The sequence below is a fragment of the Lampetra fluviatilis genome, chromosome 34, assembly GCF_964198595.1.
Source record: "Lampetra fluviatilis chromosome 34, kcLamFluv1.1, whole genome shotgun sequence".
In the NCBI taxonomy this organism is placed as follows: domain Eukaryota; kingdom Metazoa; phylum Chordata; class Hyperoartia; order Petromyzontiformes; family Petromyzontidae; genus Lampetra; species Lampetra fluviatilis.
Genome location: NC_136308.1, coordinates 9470398 through 9493559, shown reverse-complemented (window position 1 = coordinate 9493559; position 23162 = coordinate 9470398). Strand labels below are relative to the sequence as shown.

At 48.1% G+C, this 23162-nt stretch overlaps 1 protein-coding gene across 1 annotated transcript in view; it reads right to left on the bottom strand.

Moving 5' to 3' along the window:
- Positions 1-16802: 16802 nt before the first annotated feature.
- Positions 16803-23162, bottom strand: part of APPL1 (adaptor protein, phosphotyrosine interacting with PH domain and leucine zipper 1) — a 31556-nt gene continuing 25196 nt past the window's right edge. The window contains exons 19-22 of the mRNA XM_078872461.1: positions 22279-22428; positions 21460-21510; positions 20777-20866; positions 16803-20283 (exon numbers count right to left, since the gene is read on the bottom strand). Of these exons, the coding sequence (XP_078728587.1) occupies positions 20128-20283; positions 20777-20866; positions 21460-21510; positions 22279-22428 (447 nt within the window). The 3' untranslated portion in view covers positions 16803-20127. The remainder of the gene's footprint in view (positions 20284-20776; positions 20867-21459; positions 21511-22278; positions 22429-23162) is intronic.

Here is a 23162-nt window from a genome sequence, read left to right as displayed (position 1 = left end):
GTATGTATGTTGGAGCTGCTGCACTCCCAACTCTCAATTTAAATTTCTGTTGTGAGGTTTCTTTTAGGTGACTCCTGTAATAAAAAAAAACGTGTAAAATGTCATCGTGACCACAAATTGTGATAATCGAATTGCGCGGGGTGAGGTCTGGTTGGCTCAGCGTACGCAGCTCTCATTGGCTGAGCGATTGATGTGTACGTTTCCTTGGCCAGCATTGTTGCATTGTAGATATTTTTATTTAAATATTTTAAGTGAAAATATTCTCCAGGACAAAGAGCACTATAACGAATCAGCATTCTGAGGTCGCGCTAAGCAAGATCAACCTGTACAGTGGAGAAATACACATCGGAGGGTCAAAGGAGGATGCCTTAAACAAGGTGGTGATATGTTAACTAACTCGACTGGTATAAAGGAGGTCGTGGGTTCGATCCTGACCTTGACGCCTGCTGTTTATTTGGAGTTTGCATGTCTCTCCACCCCCGTGGTAGCGTGGATTTTTTTCTCCAGGTCCTCTGGGTTTTCCCTCCACACAGTACAGTATTTGGATGCTATAAATATCCACGTGATAAGCCACTGCGTTGAGCTATCATGTATGGCCAGGTTGCTCTGAAAAAGAGCTATATAGCTCAATGGACGTTACCTGATATTATAAAAAAAATAGTTGGAATATTTTAAAAATAAATTATTAGTAGCTAAGTATTGGGGTAGGGTGGGACAGTTGCCGGGAAGCGGAACATGGAATTAGCCAAGAGGTTCAATTTGTAAAAAGGCAGGAAAACAGGACGACGAAGTGAAGCATGGTTAGGGGCAGTTGAGGAAGAGAAAATGTGATTGGCGGAGAAAAGGAGGAGCAAACAGAACACCTGGAAGGTTCGCGTAGTAATGGGGGGTGGGGAGCATAAAAAAAGGGCATGGCGAGAGCACGAGGCCTTTATCAGTGAAGCGTCCTGGGAATGTGTGTGTGTGATGCGGGCAAGAATAAAGTGCCTTACCCCAGACACGTCTCGTGTAGACTCCTCTTCACATGCATGTGCCGATGCATCAGACAGAATGGATGTCCCTCATCCACAACCAAAAGAACATACGTTTTACAAATAGCACCATGTTCCAGCATCTGTCACTTAGAAAGCTTTTGAGCAAACTCAATACTGCCCCTGGGAAAGTAATTGCAGTGTGGATACACCTTGTTCCAAGTAACTTATCCCGGCACGTGTTGAGGAATTGAACCGGTTTATACTGTGAAATAAATTAGTTCAATGCAAACACCAACCGATGTGCAGTGTTGCTCTATCCAAGGACCCCCTGTGGCACTCAATTTATTTTATGCCCATGTAGTTGGAGGTTACTGTTGTGCTGCAAGTCAAGCAGGCGGTGTGCCACCTGGATAATTCGGTGTTATTGGCACACGACAGAAAATTGTGAATATTTCAACCGTCCAGAAGCAGATGATTGGGAGAGGGTAAACAACTTAGAAGTTTGGCAAACGTGTCCGGAATTTGTTGTAGATGTAATTAGGGAGAGGAGGTTATGATGCATATGGAAAGTGTGCACGATTAAGGACAGGCTACCGAGGGTTAGATCGCGTAAATATATGTGTCGTTAGAACCCGCCACCACCCGATTCCGCCCACTGTTTACACGATCTAACCGAAAAAAACCCTACAGTGATCCCTCGTTTATCGCGGTTAATGGGGACCGGAACCCCTCACGATAGGTGAAAATCAGCGAAGTAGGATTGGCCCCTAGGAATTTCCGTATATGTGTGTGTGGGTACCAGAATGTTTAAAATATGTATATTTATACTTTATATATATATTTTACTTAAATTTATTTAATTATAAAACCTTAATATTATACATTCACTCTCTCTCTCATACGATACGTATTATGGTGTTCTACACTCACCAATGACAGTAGTATCTTGAGACTTGACTCCAGTAATGACGACGACGACGATGACAATGACGATGACAATGACGACGATGACAGACCTGTGCAGTTCGATGAATGTGATGATGAATGATGGTGATGATGGTGTTACTGCACAGGTATAATGAGGCCTTTAAATCAGTTCGAAAAATCCGCGATGCACTGAGGCCGCGAAACTTGAACCGCGAAGTGGCGAGGGATTACTGTATTATGGATGATATTGGTCGCGACAGCTTACGTGTTCAACGTGCTTAATGCTATTAACATTTCTGACATTATGTTCTTACTACCATCGTGCTTAAATGTAAACACGATTTTGCCAACCCATTGCTGGATGAGGACTGCCTTAGGCTGTGGGGTCATGGGGGTTATGTGACAAAACCTCACCAAACTAATTGTGCTTACTAAATCATACATTGTGCTTACTGGCAGTTACTCATGAGGGTTTACTGTAGGGAGCTTGAATACCCAATTATATCGGCTATATTTGGGGATAAATTCCTCACTGAATATTTTCCAGGTTGCTCATAGACTGGGGTAGGTCAGGAGGTAGCACGTGACGAGTGGCCGCAGCCATAGCAAGTGGCAAATTGGATGTGTTGTTCTGGGTTTACGTAGTTTGCGGGTCAGTGACCCAGACAACCCCAGCTCAAAAGCACCCTTGGATATACTGTATATTTGCAAGTGTGGGTCTGCAGTACTAACTAGAGTGACATCAGGTTACTTCGGTTTCAGATGCGCATCTGTTCATTGGAAGCACAAGGTTACACACACCACCTTCTGCCGGTAGTGTTATTTTACCCTACTGGTTCATTGTGCAATGGTGAAAGCTGAACTATATAGTTGATTTAAGTTGAGAAATCAATGACTTCACAAATTATCGGTTCAATTCCTCTACTCCTCCGATAACAAGAAAATGGGGGATTTTGGGGAAGCCACGTGTGTTCCCATGTGCCGTTGGATTTGTGGGGATGAGGGGTGTTTGGCGATTTCATACGTGTCACTGGGCATGTCTTTCAGGAGTTTCCCACCTTCGGGATGCAGCCACTGCCATGTTATAGGGGCCCTGAGTAAATCGTCGATGAAAAGAATAGTGGTCGATTTTACATTTTAGTCGGTTTGACACGTAGGCTTTCACGACCAATATTATTCATAATAAAGATTTGTTTTGGGTTAGATCACATAAGTATAAGTGTGTTGATAATCCGCCACCACACGACACAGCCATTTTAATAAGGTTTGTCACGTAAACAAAAAATGCCAATAAGTTACTATTTCAGTCCACTGGTGTGCTGGAGAGTAAATCCACAACTATTTAAGAGGGAAAGCAGGTAGATTTCTTCACAATTATAGCAAAATCGCCAGATGATGCTAGATGTAATTTCCAACGAAACATCGTTCTCAAATTGTAAATGATGTGGATTTACTCTCCAACGCACCAGTGGGTTGAAGTAATAATTAATTGACACGTTTTGTTTAAGTGACAAACCTTACTAAATTGGCTTTGCCGGGTGGTGCCGGGTTAACAACACATTTATACTTATGCGCTCTTACCCCAAAACCTTTATTATGAACATTTTAGCCGATTAATAATTGTAATTTACGAATTCGCCAAGCTCCATTTTTAAATATCGAAATAAATGTGGGTTTGGATTGCCACATTCGTTTCTCAACCATTGGAAGGAGAGTGAGCAGAGTTCCTGATAAAAGCCCCCAATTGTGAGGTCATAAAACGTACAAAGATACCGAACGAGGGGGTGGCACTGAGGCCGTGAGCTTCCAGAATTCCACTCAGCCTCCCAATGTGGAAAATTGCAGAAAAGCTCAATAATTTACGGACAACCAGGAGTCGGCTAAACACAAGGCCACAAGAGACCCGACATTTTGCGACTTCAGACTCTTTTCTAAATCTGGTTACTAGATTATCCAGCCATGAGTTCAAATTGTGTGCACTGGATGCAATATATTCTTGTTGTCGAAAGCTTCAAATCTAGATTGGATGCGAGATATGTATTAACTTCTGAGAGTCCCAAGGCCCTGAAGCTTTTGGGATTGATCAGAAGACAGATGTTACTGTGGGGAATTTGGTATAAACACGTTTAACCATTGAAAAATGAATCTGAGACTTGATGGAGAGCAGAATGAGGAAGTAGAATATTTTTTGGAAAATCGTCTTTGTCAGGTTTACTCGATTGATAGGTGGGAGTGCGAGAGTCCCAATTCTAAAGTGTTCCTCGTGTCACAGTCTGATTAAAGTTATTCGTGTACTGTACAACCAAGCCATAGTATTAGTTATGTATCTTCTAAATACTCAATAGCCTCCGATTTCCAAATAACTAGACAAAAAGTTGGCAATTATGGGGTGTGGAATCAATAGCAACATAGACTTAGAGATGGACTGCGACAAAAAATTGGCTCAGCCATTTGTAAAAACACAAGCCCAAAATTTGGGCTATGGACATTTTTGTTTAAATGAGTTATGAGACGAACTTTATACTTGTGTAATACAAGACTCGGACGCTTCTCTCTGTCCTGTGTCCTTTATTTGGGTTCGATCTCTTTTCCCTCACGGCACTCCCCTATATACTCTCTGCTCTGTAGCCCCAGACTGCTGTTGCTCACGTAGCTCAACTCCCTCCCAGCAGACCCGCTGCTGTCTCGTCGCGCAGACCCCTGCTGCCCAACTCCTCCCTTGCAGACCCGCTGCTCTCTGCAGCCTCCTCACTGCTCCTGCTGCCCGGGGGTCGGTCACCGTTGGCCGACGGTGCCGATCCTCGTGGCCCGGGTGTGTGGCGATCTCGCCACTCTCTCTCTCTCTCACCCTTCGCCCTGCGTGGCCTCACACTTTCCCAGTCCTCCGATCACTCCCCACTGCTTCCGGTTACCCCCCTTATAGACCTCTACCTTCTCCCCCACGTGACGTAACTCCTCCCCCCATGACGTCACTTCCGGAAGGTCGTTTACGCCCGCATTACACCACCCTCCCCCGTAGAGAAAATCCAGCCGACCTCGGCTGAACACAACTCCAATAAGCAATGCGAGCGAACACGACCGAATACGAAAAAGGACACAGAAGACACCATAATATACCGAAAGAACAAGAACACAACACAATAATTAACGAAATGAGGGATTTCGAGCGGGTGCGGGTCGCCGGGCCGTCCCGGCTGGTCGGTGGCCCTCCCACCGAGGGGGAATGTGGCAGGGTTTTAAGAGCGACAGGCTGAAGTTCGTCTGTCGCTATTGGAAGCCTGGCAACGTCCCGGTCCCCTATTCTCGAACGCGCAGCATCAGAGGCGTCCCGCAATCGTGTCCGCGGCGGGGTTGGAAGGGCTGCGGGCCTCAAGGGTTCCGCAGCCGTGGTAGGCGCACCCCGAGCTGAGTCTCCTTTCCCCTGCCGCGTCACGGCTGGCTCGTCTGTGAAAGGCACGACAGGCGCTCTAGCAAAGTCAGCAGGCACAGGCAAGGGCGAGTCGGCAGCAACAGACCCCGGCAAGGCAACCTCAGGAGATGACGCATCCGGTCGAGGGGCCACGTATGGTTTCAACCGAGATGTATGGACGAACCAACGCCGAGAACCAAACCGAACACGCGCCGACTGCGGGTTGGGAACCTCGATGAGGCGAACCGGCCCTTGCCATGGCTTATGTAACTTAGGAGAGGTACCTGGCCGCACCGGCGAATATCCTGTAGCCGCATGCGGCGTCATCCGGTACGCTGAAAGCACTCCAGGGATATGCAAATCCCAATCCGATTGTTTTTCACTAACTGTATGGCACAACATGGCGGACAGGGTCCGATTAAGCCGTTCCACCATACCATCCGTTTGTGGGTGGTAGGGAGATGTCCGTATTTTTTTTGTACCCAGAGCCGCACACACCTCCCCCAACAATTTAGAGGAAAAATTCCGGCCTTGGTCTGTAAGGAGCCTCTCCGGCGCCCCTTTGTCCATAACATACCCAAATAGAAAGGCGTCTGTGATAGACGCCGCTGACTGGTCAGGCAAGGGCCAGGCCATCGGCCAGCGGGAGAGGTACTCCACCCCTACCAGCAAATATTTATTTCCCCTAGCGGATGGCGGAAAGGGTCCCAAAATATCTAACGCCACCAACTCATTAACTCGAGACACCTGAATAGATTGTATCGGCGGCACATATGGATGTTTAGGTGGCTTACGGCGGGCACAATCGGGACACGCGCGAACGTGCCCGACGACATCCGTCGTCATGCCGTGCCAATAGTAGTCTCGCTGCAGCGTCAATAGCGTCTTCTGCACCCCCAGATGTAAAAGCGTGTCACAATGCAGAGTCCTAATCAATTCGTACCGCAATGATGCCGGTACAACAAGACGCCAGCGTTCCTGCATCCCTTCCCTCCACATCAGCAAGCCATCACGGAGAGCGGTTTCCGGCACGCCTCCCGCACAGAGTCTCCCACTCCCCTTCACAGGCCGCTTACGTAAAGCTACCAAAGAATCATCCAACATTTGTTCCCGAATCCACACAGACCTCGGGAGATGTAGAATGCCATCAGCCGGTCCCCCATCAGCCGGCCCCGCATCAGCCGGCCCCGGCTCAAGCGGAGCTTCAGGCACTTCGACTGCCAGCGCGACAGGCTGAGGGGGGTGCTGAATCGGGCCACACCTATGCGTCCCCGACGCACACGCGCAAGGGGATCGCTGCGGCAGCCTGGAAAGTGCGTCCGCATTAGCGTGACGCACTCCCTTCCGATGGTGAATTTGGAAGGAAAATTCTTGCAGCGTGTCCAACCACCGCGCCAGCTGGCTGGATGGTTGGTCCATTTTAAGAGCATACTGCAAGGCCGCATGATCCGTGCGAACAATAAACGAACGACCGTACAGATACAGTCGAAATTGGCGGAGAAAAAAAACAATAGCCAAAAGTTCCCTGCGAGTGACGCAGTAGCGGGTTTCAGCGGGAGACAAAACCCGGCTACCATACGCCACCACGCGTTACACACCACCTTTGGACTGAGATAACACCGCCCCAATGCCCGTGTCACTCGCGTCCGTATCCAGAATGAAGGGATGTGCAAAATCCGGATAATCCAACGTCGGTGCCGTAGCCAATAGATCGCGTAGGCTTCGAAACGCCGCCTCCTCTGGCGGTCCCCAAGCAAATTTGTGTCCTTTACCCGTCAGGAGATGCAAAGGCCTCGCGATCGTAGCAAAATTTGGAACAAACCTCCGATAATATGAGGCGAACCCCAAAAACCGACGCACATCCCCCACCGTGGCAGGGGTTGGCCAGTCACGGACGCACGCAGTTTTGTCCGGATCTGTGGCCACCCCGTCTGCACTGACGATGTGCCCCAAATAACGCACAGAGTGTTGCAGTAGGTGACATTTCTTAGGCTTAAATTTCAAATTAGCAGAACGCATCCTGATGAACACAGCCTCCAACCGCGATAAATGCTCGTCAAATGTGCGGCTGAAGACGATAATATCGTCCAAATATATAAGACATGTCTCCCACTGCAACCCCGTTAATACCAACTCCATCAACCTCTGAAAAGTGGCAGGGGCCGCATTCAGCCCCATCGGAAGACAGTTAAATTGGAATAACCCCTGCGGCGTACGGAAAGCAGTCTTTTCTCGCGAGGACTCGTCAAGGGGAAGTTGCCAGAAGCCCGAAGAGAGATCTAGCGTTGAAAAGAACCTCGCCCCCGACAAGGCATCGAGAGAGTCGTCCATACGCGGCAGGGGATACGCATCTGCCACCGACACTTTATTTAATTTACGAAAGTCTACACAAAATCACAATTTGCCATCTTTCTTCTTGACCAAAACAACAGGTGCGCCCCATGGGCTGTTAGACGGAGATATTATGTCCGCAGCCAACATGTCATCCACTGCCCCTCGAACATGCTCTCGCTCAGCCGGACTCATCCGATGCGAGTTCAACCGAATAGGGGCAGCGTCCCCTGTGTCAATATGATGGTAAAGCAACGAGGTGCGTCCTTAGTCCAAATCGTCGGAGCTAAATACATCATAATAGCTCGATAATAATTTACGAATTGCACAACGCTGTTCCCCGGAAAGGGCTGAATTCTCCCCACACAATTCAGCAATCCAGCGGTCATCTGCAGCTCCGGGGCCCGAAACACCTCCAACAAACCCCCGGCCGGACAGATCATCATGAGCTCTAAACGCAGTAGTGGCATGTGCCACAACGGTACCCGCCGGCACACACACGCTTTCGGCACTCGCGTTAAGCACCTGCAAAAACGGCTGCTGGTCTGGCCGAACAATAGTTTGTGCCCCAACCAGCGCCGATCCACCCGTGATGGTGGCGGACGGCGACAACAAAACCCCAATCGCTCCTTGACGACCAGGTACAGGCTTCCGATAACGCAAAGGAATGAGAATCTGTGAGCCAGGTGGAATATCAACAGACACTTCGGACAACGCCTGCACCTGTGCGATAGGAGCAGGTCGCCCCCAGGGCGACGGCAAAAACGCAATTTTACGGCCTTCCGGTAATTGAATGCAGTTCTCATTAATTCTAATTAGAATGGGCATTTTGGCCAGAAAATCGGTCCCTAATAAACAAGGAACCGCAAGAGACCTCGAAATTAACACAATTCCCGAGGCCGACACTCCCCCGATAGCGATTGTAGCGTACACCTAGCCCACAATGCCCATGCTACCCCCGTTCGCGGCGACGCAGGAAGCGTAAGCCGGACTCACGGCCTCTGGTGGGATGTTCAAGAGATGGAATATTACATCTGAAATAATGGTCGCGGACGCTCCGGAATCTACCAAAATCCGTACATCCACCCCTTGTATCGACCCAGGTACGGTGGACGAACCGGTAGCGGCCGCGACGACCCGCCGAGCCAACTTACGCCACTGCGTTACCGAACGACAAGGCGCAGTCAATGGCCTCCCGTTATTAACAACACCCGGATCGCATGACAACGGTGATGAGTGAGGTGTCAAGCCTTGCCGGGTGTCTGGTGCGCACCGACTTGCCTGTGCTGGCGAATCCTTTCTTGGAGCGGCCGCTGTCGAGGCCTCCTCCTGGGGCGGACCCGGGACGCGGGCCCAGCAGTCCCTGGCATAATGGCCCTTATGCCCGCAGCGGAAACAGTCGATGTTGTTGCGCCTTGCTGCGGGCGCCCCGTCCCGACGCGGCCGTGTCGGCGGCGCAGCCCGCGGCCCCGGCCACGGAGCAACGGCAGCCGACAGCTCCTGCGGGCTCCTGTCGTCCGGCACATAAACTGCCTTCTTGGGGTCCCAACCCACGGCTCCCCCTTCGACGATGGGCCCCCCCGTCCACGCCGTAACTTGCTTCCACCGGCGCAGGTTGAACTGGGCGTCCAGACACTTAGCCGCAGCCCGGGATGTGAGCTTCTCGTGACCGCACACCGGCATGGGAATGCCGAGATCCCGGGACAACTCCAGCATCTTCCCCAGGATGAGAGGTTCCAACAGGTCAGGCTCCATCTCCGGGTATGCGGCCATTGCCAGCTCCAGTACCGCGCCCCTATACCCCACCGGAGACTCCTCGGGTGCGCGTTGTCGTTGCACAAACCGGCGATGAGCATCATCCGGCGGCTCGTAGGCGTCTGCCATTTCGTCGAACACACCACGCAATGTTTTCTTCTTCGCGGCTTATAGAGCGAAAGAATCGAACGGACTCGTCATCAAGGAGAGTCGGAAGAACTTCTAATGCCTCGGCGTCAGTCCACCTCGCCGAGCGTACCGCTACCAAAAATCTGCAGGCGAACGCACTCCAATCGCCCCCGATGGAGAATTCCTTGACAGTCGTTATGTGACGACTGCGACTCCTTGGCGCGCTCCCTCCAGCCGCTGACTCATCCGGTGGCATGTTCAACATGCCGTCGCAGCGTGGTGTCGACAAGATGGCGGCCTTCCGTCGCGGAGGGCCCAAAATGGCGGCTTCCCGCCTTTCGTCGTGCGCCACGCCCAAGATGGCGTCTTCGTGCCGCGTGGCTGATGGCGTCGACATCGAAGACAACCCGGGCTCCTGCGGACCACCAACATCTCCTTCCGACGCCGCCCTCGGCGTAACGAGCTCACACAACTGTGCAAGTACGTTCTTGAGAGTTTCAAGTTGCTCCGCCATCTGACTCCATCTTAAATCCGCGTCCTTTGGTGCAGACTGGTCCGCCGACGCGGCGACATCTTGGACCCCCGGACGCGCACTCGTCCCAGCACGGATCTCCTCCTCTGCCGGAGTCGGGTCCACCGCAGGAGGAAGGTCATCGTCGTCGGAAGATGAAGCCGATGCCGGAGACGGAATATTCTTTTTTCTCAGTTGTTTAGCCATGCCGTTACACTTTTGACACCAGTGTAATAAAAGACTCGGACGCTTCTCTCTGTCCTGTGTCCTTTATTTGGGTTCGATCTCTTTTCCCTCACGGCACTCCCCTATATACTCTCTGCTCTGCAGCCCCAGGCTGCTGTCGCTCACGTAGCCCAACTCCCTCCCAGCAGACCCGCTGCTGTCTCGTCGCGCAGACCCCTGCTGCCCAACTCCTCCCTTGCAGACCCGCTGCTCTCTGCAGCCTCCTCGCTGCTCCTGCTGCCCGGGGGTCGGTCACCGTTGGCCGACGGTGCCGATCCTCGTGGCCCGGGTGTGTGGCGATCTCGCCACTCTCTCTCTCTCTCACCCTTCGCCCTGCGTCGCCTCACACTTTCCCAGTCCTCCGATCACTCCCCACTGCTTCCGGTTACCCCCCTTATAGACCTCTACCCTCTCCCCCACGTGACGTAACTCCTCCCCCCATGACGTCACTTCCGGAAGGTCGTTTACGCCCGCATTACACTTGTAGATTTGCAATGTGACGTATTTGCGTGATTTTGCCATGCGATCTCATTGGCCCATCTGGGGCTGGGTACAACAAACAAATGGGTCGGTGATGAACCATATTTGGGGCTGCCGAATATGGAGACTTATTGCCAAATGAGAGCGCAAATAAGCAATGAAGCGTACATATTAGAGGCAATAACATATTTTAATACTATTTGAAATTTCCCCACACAGACCGACCTACCGGCCCTCGGAATGGATCGGCCCACTGGGCATTTGCCTTTTGGCCAGTCCGGGACTAGACTTAGTGGCGTAAAGTGTAAACTCCAAGGCAGTCGTGTACTGTACTGTCTTGCCACATTTAACCCAAGGGCACAGGGTTCAATGTATATGGCTGAGAGATGTTCAACAGTACGTCATTCGCAATGACCTCTGGCCATTTTCCGCATCTCAGATTGTAATAGCAAAGGGTTAAAGGTCTAGTGCCCCAGGGTAGACTCAAGCGAGGGTAACAGAAACTGTAAGCACATATTACAGATGTGTACAAAGACAGAAGTTGACACAAGTTTTCAGTTAGCCGACACCCGGCTCATCCTTATAGGTTTCTTGACTGACACACCATGTAGGGAAACCCAAGTAACTGGCGCGCACGTTCCCTTATATTTCCCGGGCCCTTTGTTCCCACCTGACCGTGCCCCCTTGGAATTTCTCAGGCCCACATTTATTTCTAACAGGCAGCTAATCAGAGGGCCGCTGGCCGTTCCAACCATCCAATTCAATTGGCTGCTCTACACAACTCGGCACACCGCCAAGCTAATGGGAGGCTCTCCACTCTGTGTTCAAAGACCCACTGGGGGTGTGGTAGGGAGAGTATAAGTAATTAGAAGCCACTTCTCAACATGTGTATAAAGTGTTTTTTTCCAAACCCATGCAGAGATAACCTTCCATTCCACCCAATCAAAGGCCTTGCCATTGATCAGAGAAATAGAGTGCGCTGTATGATTTCATGTTCAGGCTTTGAGTCTTACAAATAGAATAACCAAGAGCTCTCGTATCACGAGCAGAGTGCCTATCTGTTGAAGCCAGTTCGAACTGCATGAATTATTCTCACATTCCAGGTGGAAGGCCAAGGCCTTGAGATTTGAATGGAGTGGTGAGGGATGTAATTCCTCTCAAGCTCATGCGTACTTGGCAAAACAACCACAGCATCATCGTTTTGAGTGTTCATGTTTTCTCAGTCTGGTCAGAGGATAATCCTCCACCGCAAAATTAATCATAATCTACACCTGTCAAAAATGACAACTCACGGCATCTCAAATACCCCATTTGACCACTTTGGCCATACAATGCCCTTTTCCAGTACAAAACCAGTTCAGAAGAGCGCATGTACTGAGGCTGCAGTTCAAAGCCTGGTTTGGGGTCATTCAGGTGAAAATGGTTTGTGACTGTTGAAGCCCATTTTGATGTGTAAGAGTTGCAGGATAGAAGCTCTGGTCACAACGACTTCCCATAAACAACCTCGGCATCAGTCACTCTTACGTTGCCGCCATCTGTGGATTTTATGGTGTACACTGTACAGTATCCATTCATGCCGTCCTTACGCAGAATTGCATTTTAAAATCTCCACATTTGTTCTCTAAAATCGAATAAAAAACTGCAGTCGTGTCCCCCAGATGTTTTGTTCGACACTCAAGTTCGCTGGGTAGATCTGGTAATAAGCCAAAGTCTCGACGAAGGAGCGCAACAGGAAGCTGAGAAAGCCAAAGCGTGGCCACTGCTGACAGCTGAATCACAGTCCAACACACAATCACACGAGCCCAAACTGCCTGAAGAGGCTATTTTTAGCGAGTGGGCTGTACTATACGGCTGCCTATCGAGAGGGAGGAATGTTTGAGGCGTAGCTGGGGGTTTCCGCCATCTGGTTGATGACCAGAGTGGCCAGTTTTTTGGAACGAGATTGTACAGTGGCCTGCCACGCCTCCAAACCAAACCAGATGCCACGTGAATTAACGTTGGCACATTTGCTGCGTGCAATACGCGCGCCACAATCAGTCACGGAGTGTGCTTTATTGCAACCCCGGATTCGACTGGTCCAGAGCTTACCTGCATGAACAATCTGCTCACCATTAAACCTGGGACCAGAAGGCCGCATATGCCAATTGACGATACCTATAGTTTATTTTCACATGGGCACTTTGGTGTCATGGCCTTTGTTTAACACACGAGCAACCCCCACGGCCTTTGGACGTGACCCTCCCTCCCAGCCAGCCAAACTTTCAATCTTTAATCCTGCCTCTCCCCGCATATATCTTGCTTACTCTCTTCTGTACGATGTATATTACAATTAATCTCAATTTATTTCTTTGTTTCTGTTTCTCTAGCCTTGTCCCCTCTTCTAACTCTGCCTCTATATTCCTCTCCTCCCTCCACTGTTATCTCTCTCCACCTCACCTCTCTGTTTCTCTCACCCTCACTCTCCTTATTCCCACCTATCCCTTTCCTGCCTCAATCTCTCTTGCCTCTCCCCAATCCTCCCTTCCATTGCATGTAGCTTTCCCTCACTCTCCTCTTTGCTCTCTCCATTTCACGCCCTTGCACTCTCTGCCCACGCCTCTACGTCTCTTCCTCAAACCTCCATCTCCCTCCTCCCGTGCATCTGCGCGGGATCCAGCTCACAGGCGAGCCTGGACAATTGAACCTGAAAATGTAAGCCTGATCCGGTGTCTGATAAGTTGAACCCCAAAACAGCATGAGCCTGAACAAGTGAACCTAAACACTTGAACCTGAACAGGGGAGCCAGAACAGCTTACCATGAAGAGCTGAACCCAGTGTCCGTAGTAACAACATTATCAGCTCAAGGGGTGCGGCAATCTGTCAATTGGGGCCGAATTACGTTTGAAAACACATCTCATGGTTGTTGATCAAGGGGGCCCCAACTCGTAGCTTTGGCCACCAGGGAGTGCCAAGGCACCATGTCCCCACGCGAGTTACGCTACTGCCAGAAAGGCGAACAAATAAGCCTGAACAGGTGCGCATAAAACAAGCGGGCATTGAGCTGTTGCTCGAAGGTGGATATTGCTTAGATGCTGGGGAGAGAGTTCCCAATAGTTGCTGGTGCAACGATGGAGAAACTTCATTCATCCAGTTAGGTCCTGGTTCTGGGTACGAAGAAGCACATCGTTGGACGTGATGATTTAGACGTGCTCTTTCGGACGCGGTTATTTGCTGTGGTCAGTGGAGTGAGAATGGAGAGAGTATGATGGGGAAGGGGGGGACCTTTAGAGATCTCATGTGACATATGATTGCGATTGTGTACTTTTGCCTTGATTTGATGGGGGCCACCATTGCAGGGCTTTTAACGAAACCATGGAAGTCAAGTGGCCGCGGCTGATGCCTTGGGCGGCGAGACAAGTTGTTTTTGGAGACGCTGTAGTTTATTGAGGTCTGAATAAGGATGCCGTTGCAGCGATCGAGACGAGTGCCGACAATGCGCACATACAATCCAGAGTGTTTGCTGCGGCTGCGGGTAACATTGGGCGGATGGATGTGCCATAATCAGTCAATCTGTATTTTGTGTGCCAATAATCGCCCTCAATAAAGGAGGCAATCGGTGCACATTACAACGGAACGGGAAAGGTATGGGGGGAGGGGAGGTTAAGGAGCAACAAGAATGAGAAAATAAATCCGTGTACATTTCAGCGGCTAACGCCGGCTGAGCAAAGTAAATTGCAACCGCACGCAATATAAAGTGCAATCGTCGTGCAACAACGAATAGCATAAGAAATGTATGTAGTAAATAAAAATAAATAAATTAAGTAAGTAAAGAAGCTGCTTTTTTTAGATGTTATGGGAAGGCATAACATTATTTCGCACCGTACGTAGCCAACCGTGCTAATCGGAGGAAGGATTACAAACTAAACACAAAAAACTGTTCTAAAGAAATGAGTTTGCATTCTAGATGATTAAAAGTGCATATTTCGCCGAAGCTTCCTAATATTGGAAGGAAGAGCGTTCCGGACGGCCACAAAAGCGTATCTGAAAGCGTGTGATGCGGTGACCGTCTTCGTTCAATGGCTAGCCAAAGTATAGAGATGTTGTCTTGCACAGACCATGGCTAGCCAAAGTATAGAGATGTCTTGCACAGACCATGGCTAGCCAAAGTATAGAGATGTGTCTTGCACAAAATCACGGAATTGAGAAAGACTTGGCATGTTTCGGATGTCCGGTTGCAGGTAGGTGTGGTGTTTCAGATACTTGGGGCTGTGTTCGAGAAGGCTCCTTCCCCCCCACCCCAGCGTCTGGTGAACTATCCTGGGCTGGGCAAGTCTTGTCGGTCTCGGGGAACGGAGTGTGTTGTATGTGCCTGATGATTGGAGGGAGAAGCAGTTTTTCAGGTAAACAGGGACTTTTTATAGGTTCGAAGTTAGAAGAGCAACCTTGAATTGGATGCAGACGTGGACTGGTAAGCCATTGCAAGCTAAGGAGGGTAGGTTGTGATGTGTTCAAAACGGCTTACCCACCTTGATCATCCGGGCAGCTGCATTTGGCACTAACTGGAGCCTCTGCACCAATCCAAGTTGTAGATCATTGGTTCTTAACCTGAGGGTGCGAGATGCTCTTTCTGGGGGTGCGAGACATGGCCAGATTTTTTTAAAAGGTAAATAATCGAAAACACTAATTAAGCACGGCACGTAAGTGCAACTACTTTGTTTCATCAAACCTATGTGTTTATTAACATTAGACATTTTTTAACGACTGAGAACCAAAGGGGTTGCAAGGCAGTGCCGGATTATCCTCGTATCAAAAGTAGTATATGCTATGGGCTCCGCACTAGCTTAATCCGGCACTTGTGCAAGGCTGCAGTAAATGTTGACCATTGCCTTAGACGGTGGTTGTTGAGTAAAAACGTAGAGTCCAGAGGCATTACCGAGGATTTCCAAGTGATTTGAGACCGATGGTGGAGCCGGCGATGGGTGCATGAATCCCCCATTATGCATAAGGGTTGCGTTCCTGGGAAATACTACTTAACTCGAAATTACTTAAAGCAAACTCTAATTTCCCGCAGATAATGTTAAAATCAGTGGTTGCGTTCTGAGCTGACATTTATGGAAGAAAAAAAAATATGACTAAATATCATGAAGTGTAGAAAATACATACGAACTGCATACGATTAAGAGCATGCTGATCGATACCTCTTGGGTGAGCAGTGGTGGAGTTATGCAGACGATGGGGTAGTATCAACTGCCTCTTCATCTGACAATGAAGCTGGAGCCACATGAATACTCTTAGGTTTTTTGATGTCATTATTTTTTTACCTACGTGACTTTACCGAAAAAAAACCTAAGAGTATGAATCCTTGCAGTCACGAAAGCGTCAAATCTAGCCACATGAATGTTTATGCCGTGACTGTTTGATGAGGTGACCAATTGGGAAAAATGTAAACCGAACAAATGACCCAGGACGGATCCCCTGAAGGATGCCAGCAGTTGATGTCGTGGGTGGACGTGGGTTGAAGACTTGCCACCTGTGACGTTAGGACCTTCCATTGGAGATGTCAGCAACTCTCTAAAGCTATGCCTCTCGTGGAGAAATCGAATTCTAAACGCTCAATTAAAATCTCATGGTTTAGAGTGCAGAAGGGGGTAGATATGTCGAAGCTGGTTAGAGCAACGATGTTGCCGGAGTCATTGTAGCATTCACATGAGCTTCCTCGTCACCTCTCTCACAAACACCACTGTCACCACACATACCACTAACACCACGATTGTTCACCACTCCCACACACCTCTCATCTGTCTCAAACAAAATACTGACATCACTCATTCTTCACACCACTTGTTTAACACACACACACACCACGCAACATCGCTCGCCCCTTCATACCCGTGGATGTTGAGAACCTTGCTGACATAATGCAATCAGTTGATTAAATTCACTTCTAAACGTCGTAGTTTTTTGTTCTTTTCTTTGAACCTATTATCTACGTGACTTTACCGAAAGACCCAAAGAATATCACACTTCTGTGGTTGGGCTTACGATATCAAACAGCAGGGACCACCACGAAACAGTTCCAGAAACAACTATTTATTTAAACCCATACGCGAAATTCCATTTCAGCTTAACATCCATACTTGCCACACCAAATAGGGATGTCACGATTCACACTACCCTCTTCCTCCACGATCGATTCAAAAATCGATATATTTATTTGTTATTGTAACGTGGCCCACCTCATTACATTGCATGCAATTTGTATATAGAGGAGTCTATATGACATCACACCGGAATGTGCCCGAACTCAGAAGCCTTGATAATACTCGAGTACAGAAACGTCTCTTGCTGTACTGCACTAAATATTCTGCCCACCTTCGCCAACCTACACTGACCAGCGTATTGAAGTCCCGTTTGGTCAAACATCCTCTGTGACCCACACACGGCGGGGAAAGGCCCTCATCCAGCAGTGGATCGACAAATGGGATCTGCCGTCAATATTCGAATATAAATATATCGATTTCAATTCTTTGTATTCGTTGCGTGCGTTGATCTCAATTATCCCCTATACTTCGGAAGTGTATGTTCGGCATTATAATCATGCGTCCGTTGATACACTAGTGTTGCCATCTGGCGGTAACAAAATGGAACTATACCAAACGCAAAAAATACAGTATGTGAAGACAATTTCAATTGCATTGGGGGGAGAGGAAGGAATTTAATAAACTCTTTAAAAAAACGTTAAAAAACAAGGGTTTTATGAACTTTGTTTAACTCACGGTCGAGAAGTACGTCAATGATGCAGCGCCTGCTCCCACATCAACGCTGACTTGAATTAATTACTTTCTTAACTCGTAGACGACACGGAGCAGGCGCGCCTGAGACACGTGGCGCCTGCTTCTTGGGCGAGGCGATTCCAGAGTTTAGGAACCGCGGTGTTTTTCGCCTACACAAATATATATAAATAATAAGGCGTGCATACACAATGTAAATTGCTTTAAAGTAGCGAATTGATTAACTTATGCCGATTTTGATACAGGCAGGCCTTGTCACCGGATCTGAGTAAGTGTGCAAAATTTGGAATTGATTGGACAACAGGAAGTAGACTAAATTTTGACTACAAGATTTGACCACGACGAGTCAAGTTAAGTAAAACCGTTGAAAAAGACCGTAAACGTTTTGGACGAAGATGCATATGACGTTACAGAAAAGGGCCAACAAAAGTGCATTCAAGACACTTCAAATATACAGTACACGTAAAATACCGTAATGTTTTCATGGTGCTTGTGAAAAAGTTTTACAACCAAATATAGGTCAGATACAAGAGTTGGTTATTACACTGGTACACTCCATGATTTGCAAGGCAGGGGAAGGGGTGAAGTTAATTAGTTTGGCTTTTCAGCTTCCCAAATGCCTGGCACGCATCTGATGGATAGCTCTCCGATGGTGTTTCTGGGATGTACTGCACGTTGTTTGTTTTACATGGACATCCAGACTTTACGTTCCGTGTGCTGTTAAGCACATGCACAACACTACGTTTCAATTCGGTTGCTGCAGCAGCTTCCGGCACGTGGAGCAAAATATCGGACATCGTGCAGAACAACACGTGGGTGCAACCCGGGAACACATCCAGGCAAGTATAGGTCAATATATCCCTGGTGGTAATTACTTTGGAGAACTATGCACAGCTTAATCACGAAAACCTGGACCGTAGTGCTCATTAATTAAATTGGCAAATGCCAATGTAGCAGGCTCCTCTTGAAAGTTCTGAGACTTGGCGAGGCTTTCCTGGACAAATGGTTAAAGAATGACAGCAGTAGTGACGTTTTTCAATTTTGTTTCAGCCAGGTTAACGCAGAGATAAACTTTGGAAACGTCAGCCACACAGCTCTAACTCTCACTCGGAATCAATTAAGATGTAAAAATGTCTCGCCGCACAAAGTTACTGCCGTTGTGGCATAAAAGACTTTATAAACCTATGCAAGTGCACACCAAATAAACAAAAGCCTCACGCACCGTGCTAATTGCATCCTCAACCTTCCCTTAAGATCAAGTACATATTTACAGTTAACGTTCGTTGTCGTCATCACTGCACCTTCGCGAATGCAACATTTTATCAAAACTAAACTTTTTTATCGATCAATGTAACGGCGACACTGCCCTTGTTACTCCAAAGTGTAATTATTGAGACATAGGGAGTTGCACCTTACTGAAGCTCTTCAGCGATCTCAACCTCTGCTGCAATTTACGACAGGCTATCTCAAAAGTTCACCCTGGGTGTAGGACACGGGGGAGCAAGAGCCTCGGTCGGTCAAGGAAATCCACTTCCCAAGTCACCCACGCGGCATCGCCAAAATCCTGCTAAGAGCAGTTGCCGTCATCTTAGGGAAAAACAAAAGTTTGATTAAACTTAAAATGCAAACCACAGCAATTGTAACCACTATTGTTTTTACATAAAAATCGTAAAAAAAAGATCTCATATGGAGTTGAAAGTGATGCAACTCAATTTATTATTTTTTATTGACCCTTCTGCCCTTTTTATATTTTGTACGCAAAGTGCAAGTACAAATAATCAAATTTTCTCAATAGCTTAGTAGTCATTACAGGCAGACTTACAGCCAAAGGGTCAAATTTATGTGTTCGTGAAAAGACTGCTTTTGGAAATATTTAGCTGTCAAATCACAGCTATCTTTACCCGTTACTTGCCAACACATGATTATACTCCACGCATTAAAATATCTTAACACCTGCCTTCACCAGTGCCACCAATAAACGTGATGCAAGTAAGGTCATACTCATTCCACCCATATTAATATATTTTATTACCACTTCCCCAATAGTAAGTTTTTGTATAATGTGTTTCAGTTACATTTTGTGTTTTGTTCTAGCTTATTATTTAAGAATGACGCCGTTGTATTTACAAATGACATTTGAACCTTATGGCGGTACCCCGGGTACCATAGTACCCCGGCTCTCGCATAATGTCCGTGATGCAGCCATTTTGAGTCTGTTGATGGTCGGCGACGCGGCAATAGACTCATCTCGACGAGCTGTACACGATGCACTATGGTGCGTACGAGCGTTCAGGGTTTCAGCGCAATCGTCCTCGCTGCGTTTCGACATCGCGGAGTAGCACTGATTTCAGATTGATTGGGACCCTAGTCGTGGAGTTAAGTACACCCCTGGAAAAAAGTGTCCCAGAAATACAATATTTAATTGCCTCAGCCATTTAGTATTTATTATTTGGTACCCCGGGGTACCGCCATAAGGATGATTTTGTTCAGTTGGTCGGTCTCACCCCTAGAAACTGCAGTGATGCATAACATCTCCATAGAAAGACAAGAAAGTGCGCAAAGATATTCCGCCCGTTGAGTACGTGAAAAAACACAAGAGGCCCTTCACTGATGAGCTCAGGCCTCCGACTCTGTCCCCTTTCCAGGATCCACCCCCTTGTCCATCGCTGATTGGTTATCGCTCAGCCGCAGCGTCTGTCCGTCACCCGACGATGCATGCTCATTGGACGGTTTGGCCGATGCGGCAATAAGGCGGCTTTGCTCTTCCAAGTCCTGTGGTCGGGGTAGAAGGTCCACAGCAGGCGGTCAGGAAGAATGACATTTGATGACACACTCGTAATCCGTAATATAGCTATTTGGTATGAAGTGACATTTTCACATAAGCTCTCTCCTAATTCCGTTACAATACCTTCCCCATTCTCGAGTTTTATCTTAAAGTAATTAACTTTATTATTATTACGACTAGCTTTTGGCAACACCACTGTGGAAATGTACACAGAAAGATTACTGTGTAATCAGGGTCTCATCCTTGTACTACTTTTGGTTCTGGTGTTACAAGCAGAAAAACAAACATCTTTCAATAAATCAACAGTAGTATGTTGTATGACGATAACAAGCATCTTTAAATGGCAATACGATTATTAAAAAAAATTCAGCTATCTGTCGTCAGGTGTCTGTAGAAAGCCATCACGCACAACTAATCAACCACAATCACGACACGATACATTTCTTGCCTGCCCTCCCAGGTAAGCCTCCTGACACGTACCTGTTCAATGGCCTTCTGCTTGTTCAGTTCCAGCTCCTGTCGCTCACGCTGAGCCTGTAACTCCTGCTCGCACTCTGCCGCACGGCGCTCCTATACACACACAAACACACACAAATGAGACCACAATCCCATATTTAACACAGTAATAGTGTTAAGATCAGCACGACAGACAAGAGGGTGGGGTTTGGCTGTCACGCCCGGCCCCCTTTGTCTCCTCAGTGATGATGTTTACACACTGCAACAGTTTACTCATTTAAGGCTGAGTTGACCCAGCTATGGCCCAGGGCGACTTTAGATATTCGTCATTGATAAATGCATACAAATACGAAGATCCACCGTATAGCCATACATGCCCAACCGCCTTTGTCTCCCCAGTGCTAATGTTTACACACCGCAACAGAAACTCATTTAAAGCCGAGTCAAACCTAGAGAAGGCCCAGGAGCGGTTGAGATATTTGTCACCGATACATATATACACACACTCGGGCACAGGAGCACATGCATAATAACGTAGGCGGCACATCACACTTCACAACCACAGGGCCTTGAAATAACAAGGCAGTAAAAACACAGAGTGCAAAGGTTTGAGCGGCCAAATGAATCGCCTGAGCAGTGCTAGACAGAGACCCAGAATGTTTGTTGTGCACGTGATGTTGCTTTGGCCGGGCTGTGCTTCTACTCACCAGCGTGTTGTGAAGCGAGATTTGCTTTCCCAGTCCGATCGAGTCGCAGATCTGAAAAGCAAACGGTGAGTTCTAACATGACGGCCTCGTTTCGGAAAATTATCTTTGTCACTCACTCGCGATCTCCTTGGTGTCCACTGTAGTCCATCCACAGCACTTTCCCTCTCGTATCTTTCCAACGGACTCTTAGATCCTTCAACAGACTGAACAATTTTGTAAACTGGGTTTGTGCCACACACAGAGGCTGTCATAGATAAGCAGAGCCAGGGGCCATAAAACAACTTATCAGGTCAAATGTGATTTTTTGGTAATTTTAACCTCGTTCACATGACCACATATCACAAGATTTAAAATCACACCTCATTGATTTAAAATTGTGGAGCAATCTAGCTTTTCCCCATACAAGGGTCCCCCGTATAGCCTTAACAGACTGTAAGAGCAAGTGCTGTTAGCAAGCACCTATGAAGGCTGGCACGGCACACGAAGGGGGTGGGTGGCCAACACCACACCCCACCGCCTTTGTTTCCCCAGTGGCGATATTTACACACCGCATTAGGGACTTATATGAAGCTGAGTGCACCTAGGGGAGGCCCAGGACCAGTTCAGATAATCGTCGCTGGTGTTGACTGAGCGGGAATCGAACCCGGGTTGCCGAATTAATAGCGCAGCGCGCTAACCACTGCACTACCGCTCCCCACAGACGTACATACACACATACCTAAAACATACACACGCCCATATTATCCTCATAAATAACAGGAAAAAAAGCCCTGGGTGGCTAGATCACATGCACGTGACGCGAACCTCCTGTGCCCTCACCTTCTCGCCCTCGTTGTTGGACTCGAAGACGTAGCAGGAGAGCGAAGTCCTCCCCTCGGGCCCCACAGCCGTGGGTGTGTGCAGCACAAAGCCAAAGAGACGCGGGTTCTCCGAGTGCGGCGCGCAGCTTCCCACCTGGCGCAGCGGGAACTGCGAACATGCACACAGCGGCGAAGATCGCTCCCGGTTAGCTCGACATGCTGGGCTCAAGAGATGTTCGCGAAGCGCCTATTGAGGCTGACGCGAAACACGAGGGTGGAGTCGAGGCCAGCGAAATGTCTGGATGATTTGGCTTCCCCAAAGTTGTTGTTTTGCGAACAACCTGGACTCAAACCCTGGTGAGCAAAGTGGCAGAGTGGTGCAATAACTACTCGGGATATAACGATGCATAGATTCTCTTTTACATTGTATTGTTTTGCTTGAGATACATGTGAAGAATGGTTAAAGCACTTCTTTATTTTACCAATGCACAGCAATACTCGTTCCAAGACCAACCCCTGAACACACGTCCCACAGCCCCTTTTAATCCTTCAATCTTCGCTCCCAATACACATCCGTGTCTAGTGACGTCACTGCCCTTTGACCCCTGACCCCCGTCCCGCGCATTCCCGCACGTGTGATTGGTACGTGCTGTCATGAGAGCGGAGATGTCGTGTTTGCATGGTGCGTGTGGGTGGCTCGCAGATCCCTTAAACATGGATGAAATTTGTGCGTGTGAAAATTGATTATTATTTATGTATGTTTTATGTAAATGGTTCACAAAAACTCAAGGAACTTGAGGTAATAAATTTACCAAAATATAAAAAAAATAACTAATCTAGAATCACAACCCCAAATTGTGGTAGTTTATATAATCACAATACGCATTTACACATCTACTCGCA